General features: G+C 57.2%; 1 protein-coding gene across 1 annotated transcript in view; it reads right to left on the bottom strand.

The window, feature by feature from the left end:
• Positions 1-4169: 4169 nt before the first annotated feature.
• TFEB (transcription factor EB) overlaps positions 4170-6831 on the bottom strand; it is a gene marked incomplete at its 5' end in the record, with an annotated part of 3034 nt that continues 372 nt past the window's right edge. The window contains 6 exons of the mRNA XM_010160309.1: positions 4170-4673; positions 4821-4968; positions 5141-5216; positions 5593-5649; positions 5846-5966; positions 6669-6831. The exon at positions 6669-6831 is cut by the window's right edge and continues 15 nt beyond it. Of these exons, the coding sequence (XP_010158611.1) occupies positions 4233-4673; positions 4821-4968; positions 5141-5216; positions 5593-5649; positions 5846-5966; positions 6669-6831 (1006 nt within the window). The remainder of the gene's footprint in view (positions 4674-4820; positions 4969-5140; positions 5217-5592; positions 5650-5845; positions 5967-6668) is intronic.

The raw sequence follows: 6831 nt of genomic DNA, 5'->3' as shown, positions 1-6831 counted from the left end.
CCCCACCGCTGCAGGACTAAGCACCGGGAGAGCCGCGGTGCCACCCGGGGACCGCGTCACGGGTGGGTAAGGACCCCCCAGGAGCCTCATCCCACCGCTCCGTCCGTCCCCGCAGGCAGAGCCCGGCCGCAGCTCGTCACACCCGCCGCAGCCAGCACTCCCTCCCTTTTATATCCCACTTGGAGCCTTGACACTGATTTTTTTTTTTTTCCGTGGGTGGCTTACAGACTGTAATTAAGAGCCCTTCTCCCCCGCCTGCCCCAGCTCCCATCTCCAGCAGCTGCTCTTTAAGTGAAGGAAACCCCCTTTCGTCCTCTCTCTCCTTTATAATTCTTTTTTTTTTCCCCTCCCTTCTGAACATAAAGGGATGACAGTGCTCCAAGCCAGGGTCTTTTGCATTTCTGAGTTGGTTCTGTTAATTGGAAGGAGGGTTAAGAATCTGCAAGGTCGTTTCAATCTACATCTGACCTTCAGAGTAATCCTCTATGCCAACACCAGAGCATGTCATTAAAATGAGGCCCTCTACCATATCCCGGCATCCCTTTATTCTCTCCTTGTGCACATTAATTGCTCATAAGTTGATTTGATCTCCCTATTCTGCAAGAAGTAAATTGCCCTCTTATTTCGCCATTTTCATCCTGTTTTCTTAATTAGGCCCTTAAAAATCTCTAGGGCCTCAGCCGGGCCGCAGGCCTCATCCTGGGAATAAATTTTGATCTCAGCCTGATAAAGAGTGAGCAAACCCGGAGATTGAACAATGTCATTCTCCCCCCTCCCTCTCCTCCGCGCTATTCTCTTGACATGAAAAGGCTATCAGTTTTTCTCTGTGTTAATATAGGAAATAATTCACACTTCAGGCGTTGTTCTCTATTTAGTGTTCACACTCCCCAGATAAATCAAATCAGGGATTTTTTTTTTTTTAAAGTGTCAGAAACTACTTTTTCTCTCCACCCCAGCCTCCTCCCTCCCCTTTTTCCCCTCCTTCTTCTTCTAATAAAGTTTCCAAGATTAGCCCCTGTGATTTTCCATCCTGGGAAGTCTATTTTAAGGTGGATTTTCTCTTTTGTTTTTCCTCGTGTGTGTGTTTAACATCATCACAGAGGGGAATTGGGGGGGGTGGGGAGAGGGGGTGCGCAGCGGGAACCTGGCACGTGGCTCCGCACACCGAGGACCACAGACAGGGTCTGGAAACGTGGCATGTGATGAGTTTTGTCAGACACGGGCTCAGCAGGATGCTTTCCAAGCGTGTTTTTCCCATTCCTTGTTGAGGGTGTTCAGCCTGCTGCAGGTCTGCAAACAGGAGGTGAGGAATATCCTGCCCCCTGTACCAGGGGTCCAGTGTTTTGCAGCACCCAGGGACAATGCTAAGCCAGCCCCAGCAGCAAGAAGGGGGCAGCAAAGACCCCACACAACCCCCCCAACTGCTCCAGGGACCACCCAACAGGTAGGAAACACACCTGAGCTCCTGGGATGACTCCATCGCAGACCAGTATGGCCACCACCAACCTGCCCCGCTCCATACTCAACACCAGGGACACAGCTGCTCCCAGCTCTACTCTCCGGGGCCTTGTGACTATTATTAATTAAGGGGCCAAGCCTGGTTCCAATTAAGCAATCAGCAGATGGGTCAGCACCTCACAAGTCCCAGCTGTTCTCAGCACTGGGAGCCGTGGATCTCCCTGGAGCACCTGGCTGTGGGGCTGGTATCCGGAGGGACCCTGAAAACCCCAAACCACCCCAGGACTAGCTGAATGAGAGGAACATCAGTGCTTCCCTCTCTAACTGAGCCAGGCTTTCCTGAAAAACAAAACACCCGGCCCCTAAGCAGCCCCTCAAATCCACGGCAGCTTCCCTGCGAGACAGGGATGCTGCTGCAGCGCGACCTTCGGACACGGCCTCGGCATCACCGGGGAAAAGCAGCTCCGAGTGCTTTGAGCACCACGACCCCACCTCCTCTGCAAAGAGAAGAAACAGCTCACGCTGCAACACTCTGGGATGTTGTAAATAAATATATTTTAATGATTCTTCTTCCATTCCAGTTCATTCTTTTATACATTTATTTATAAAACAGTAGTAAAATTTTTTAATCAGAGCACAGTGCATTAAAAAAGAAAAGAAACATAAAACAAACAAAACCCCCAAAAGATTAAAAAAAAATAATAATAATCCACAACACTTTACTCACGGCCAGGGGAGATGACACATCTGCCACATCCTCCGCCCGCCGGTGCCAGGAGTGGGGCACCGAGCGGGCGCACGCCCCAGCCAGCCCCACACATGCCGGGTACCACCAGCCAGGGCCGAGCAGGACCCCCTCAGAGCCACAATAATCCCAAGCGACCAGGGATTTCGCATGCCCGCCCTGAAGCACCCGTGCAGACCCCCTGGTGTGCACAGACCCACAGATCCCCCGCGTCTATAGGCACCCAGGACAGTGTCTGGGGGGCTGCGCCCTGACGAGGGGGATATTCTGTTACGGGCACTAACGGCAGCACACGAAGAATGCCAAGGCCTCCTGTGAACAAATGGGGTGAAACAGCCCCAAACCTGCCAGCGCAGGGCCCAGTGCCCCTCGCCCAGCACCTCGGTGTCCCCTCTGCTCCCCTCCCCACGTCTCTGCAGGGCACTGGCCAGACCATTCCCTGTCCCAGTGCTCCAGGACACCTCCGACATGTCCTCACTCTTCCTTTCCCCATCTCCTCCCCACCTTCTGCACTTCCCCACACCCTCATATCCCACAGGCACCTCTCCAGGGGGGCACCAGGGTTGTTCCCCACTTTGCAATCCCACATCCAACCACAATGGAGCAAGCTTGTCCCTCCTTGGCTGGGCTCTTCCCTCGTGGTCCCAACCCTGTGCCATCCCCCATCCTTGGTCCAGGATGGGGTGCACCCAGTGACCCCCATCCCCGTATGGGCTCCCATTCATCCAGCCAACAGCTCCCGTGGCCCAGGGGGCTGATGCTGTGCAGGATCACAAAGGGGTCTCCTCTCCCCAGCCCTCCCCCTGCTTCCCTTGGGGCATTACAACAAATTCATGTGGTATTTTCCCTGTGAACAGCATCCCTCAGCCCTGCCCAGCTCTCTCCCTGCACCAGCGAGGCTGAGAAGGCAGAAGATGATGCAAAGCCTGAAGCAGGTGCCCATCACCGAGCTCTCCTGGCTGCGGAACGAGCTGGTGACGCTGGGAAGAGAAATAAACCCCGTGAGCCAAAGGCAGAGTGGCAGAGCACGTTTGGCAATTGGTACAAACAATCCTCTGGTTCCTGGCCAGAGCCTGGACCTCCATGCCCAGATGTAGGGCAGGACATCCGCTTCCAACAAGTATCCCCCATAAAAAGTGTAATAACCTTTCATCCTTCCACCTGAAAAGCCCCAGTTCGGTGTTACGGGGCAGAGGCACCTCTGCGGGGATGTGTCCAGGGAGGATGAAGGTCGCTTGGCACCATGGAGCCCTTGTCCAGAGGCCAGAGAGGTTTTGGGGTGGTGGGTGCTGCCAAACCCCAAAGGGGGATGACCCTGCAAGGTGGGTCGACTGAGCATCAAACACCCTGTCCCAGCTGTTTTGGAAGCCCTCAACATTGACCCAAATTCGTAGCCTCAGGCTCAGTTCACTCGGACTCCGTGCTCCATGAATTAAGTTGCTCCAAATAGGCACCTCTTCTCCCTCCATCCTTGCAACCTGGAGAGGCAGTGGGTGCTCCAAGGAAGGAGGAACCGCGGAGGACGTGGCACTGTGAAGCATCCATGGGGTCCAGAGGTTTCCATGGGGAAGACTCGTTGGGGACGTGGGCTCCTGGAGCAAGGCGTCACAGAAGCTCCAAGCCAGACAAAAAGCTCTGAGCATCATCCCTCTCCTCCCAGGGATTCGAAGGCTCCTGCTCACTCCAGCTCTGGGCCAGCACCCTGGGAAAGGGAGACAGTCCAGGAGGATTACACTGAAAGGCAAAGCAGCCGAGATCACGCTCCCAGGCTGAGGAATTTGCAGTCAGGCCAACGCCACAGCAAGCCAAGAAGATCCGCTCCAGCTCCTGGCAAAGAAAAGCTTGCGAAAGACACAGCGGTACCCGGCGAGCCTGGATCCGAGACCCCCGTTGCATAGAGAAAAGGTACTCCTACGCAGATTCAAGTGCGCGGCAGGACGGGCTCCTCCTGCAAAGAAGAGCGCCCTGTAACTTCACTAACCAAACTCGAAGGTCCAGTCCTCGCCCCCAGCGTTGGAGCAGCTCCTCGTCACAGCATGTCTGCATCCTCCATGCTGAAGCTGCTCCGGCGACTGCTGGCCTTGGAGGCCTCTGGGGACATGGCCGAGAACAAGGGGTCGGAGGCAAGGGGCAGCATGGTGTCCTGCATCAGCATCAAGTCCAGCTCCTTCTTGGATAAGGATGGGAAGGAAGCACTGTGGCCGGGCTCCAGGCTGTCTGGGAAGCCCCGGGAGCCGTCGTCGAAGCTCAGGCTGTGGGTAAAGTCCAGCTGGTGGTAGGGAGACTGGGGTGGTGGAGGCAGCGCCGGCTGTGGCTGCGATTCGGGGTCCAGCGGTGGCAACAGTGGCTCCAGCGTCCCCTCGTCACCGCTGGCTTCTTGCTTGACCACTTGCTGAGCCAGCTCGGCCACGTTGACACCTGAGGGCGAGGAGGTGGGCAGCCCGTGGACACGCGCCTGCATCTCCAGCTCCTGCCAAGAGAGCACAGGAGGTCTTTGGTGGGGACATTGCACATGGGGACACGGCACGTGGGCAACCAGGGAGGCGGCAGGGACAGACGGACCGAGAGGGAAGGAGCAGAGCAGAGCGGAGGGAGGGAAAAGCACAGGGAAGCTCACCTGGATGCGGAGCAGCAGCTGCTTATTCGTCATCTCCAGACGCCGTGAGTGATTCTCCAGGTCTCGTGACCTCTGCAAGTCCTTCTGCATCCTCTTGATGTAGTCCACAGACGCCTTCAGGATTGTCCCTTTGTTCCAGCGCACGTCCCTGCCGTGCAGGACGGAAAAAGAGATTGCCACCTGCATTCCAGCATCGCGTCCCCTCAGCCGTGCTCCACCAAAAAGCCCCTCTGCAAGCACCGCCTGCCACGGGGCCGAACGTCGAGCAAGCCCAGGAGACCCACGCTTACCCCAGCCCCGCAGAAACCAGGGATACGTACAGGTCGTTGGCCTTGGGGATCAGCATCCCCAACTCCTTGATGCGGTCGTTGATGTTAAACCTTCGCCGTCTCTCAACTGCAGGGCAAGAAGAGGGGGATGGCGGTGAGGAGGCGGCAGGAGGCTCCGTGTCCCACAGACCCCACTGGCCATGCTGCTGCTCTCAGTGGGGCTCGGGATGAGAAACCTCCGGGGCCAACCCTTTGGCACCTTGTTCCTGGCCTGGCCCAGCAGGTCTGACCTGCCCCCAGGGCGAAGGAGAAGGACACCAGGGTCTCTCCTGCACCACGAGCGTTTTGCAGAGCCAGGAAAGAGGGAGCCATGGCGGGGGGTATTTCCTGAGGGTGAGGTGGGATGGGGAGACATGCATGAGGATGGAGAGCGATGAGGAAAGGGCTGTGGGGGTGGGAGAGGGAAAGCCATGCCACCCGGGGGCAGCCAGCATCGGACTCACTCAGGTTGTGATTGTCTTTCTTCTGGCGCTCTTTCGCCAGGGCTCGGCTCTCAGCATCTGCAACACAGACCCACGATGTCACCCAGAGAGGACAAGGCTGCGTCTCACCCCACAAGCATCCCAGGCTGGTGTCAGAGCACCCCAGCATCCCCCAGAACCCCCTCTCCCCACCTGTGGGGACAGGGCAGCCCCAGCCAGCTTTGCTGCTTGCCGTCACCGCCAGCTCCCCACCGGCTCCGGGGCCAGTACGTACCTGTCAGCTCTCTCTTCTGGGTGAGGTCGGCGGGACAGGAGCTGCTGGTGACACCTACGAGAGAGGCTGTCACCTGGGGGTCCCCACTATAGACATTCATGTGACTGCTGGACATCGGCAGCTGAAAACCAGAGGGACAGGCGGGTTAGCTCCATCCGGAGCCGTGGAACCGGGGTTCAAGCCCAGCTCCTTGGCCTCTGGGATGCGAGTGCGTAGCCCAGGCAGGTGTAATTGTCTTCCTGGGCCCTTGAACCAGCTATAATCAGAGTAGCAAAGAAAACAGGACTTCAAAGGGCGCAGCTGATCCCCTCCCACAGCCTGCATCTAAAATAGGGCAGATGAATCACATCCCAGAAAGGCCCGGCAGGATGAATCCCACTGGGAGGCACAAGCTGCCACATGGACGTGACCCAACCCGATGCCTTGGGAGATGGTGCTGCTCCATGCGAGCTTCTGGCCGGGAAACCTCCCCCATCACCACGATCCCCCCGTCCTGCAGCGGATGCTTGATGCCTCCCCTCTCCCATCTCTCCAGCTTTTCAGAAGGGCTCCCAAGTGTCATTAAAGACGAAAAGAAGACGAAGAACAGGCTCTTGCAGTTGCAAAAGGGACATCTCCCTTCCCCCCAGCCGCAGGGACACCCACCCTAGGGATGAGGGTGGGATGGGTTGGCATCCAGGCATTGCTGCAGGGATGTGGCAGAAGGACAGGTCCCCTTTGTCCCACCTCGATCCCTGCAAGTCCAGGGGTGTGGGACCCCCAGGCCACCCTCCCTCTTGCAGCCCGGGGTCTGATCTCTTCCTAATGAGCATCGGAGACTCACTGTGTTGGGCATGTGGACTTCGGGGTTCATATAGCCCAAAACGTCATCCAGGCGCATGATGTCATCGATGACCTCATCAAACTGAAAGGAAAAGGTGGTAAGGAGCCAGTGGGTTTCTTTGTCCTTTTCCAGCCCCTCTGCCTCCCCCAGCAGCCCGGTGGCA

Source organism: Eurypyga helias, unplaced genomic scaffold, assembly GCF_000690775.1.
Source record: "Eurypyga helias isolate BGI_N326 unplaced genomic scaffold, ASM69077v1 scaffold20871, whole genome shotgun sequence".
NCBI classification, from domain to species: Eukaryota; Metazoa; Chordata; class Aves; order Eurypygiformes; family Eurypygidae; genus Eurypyga; species Eurypyga helias.
This window is presented reverse-complemented; position numbering and strand designations above follow the sequence as displayed.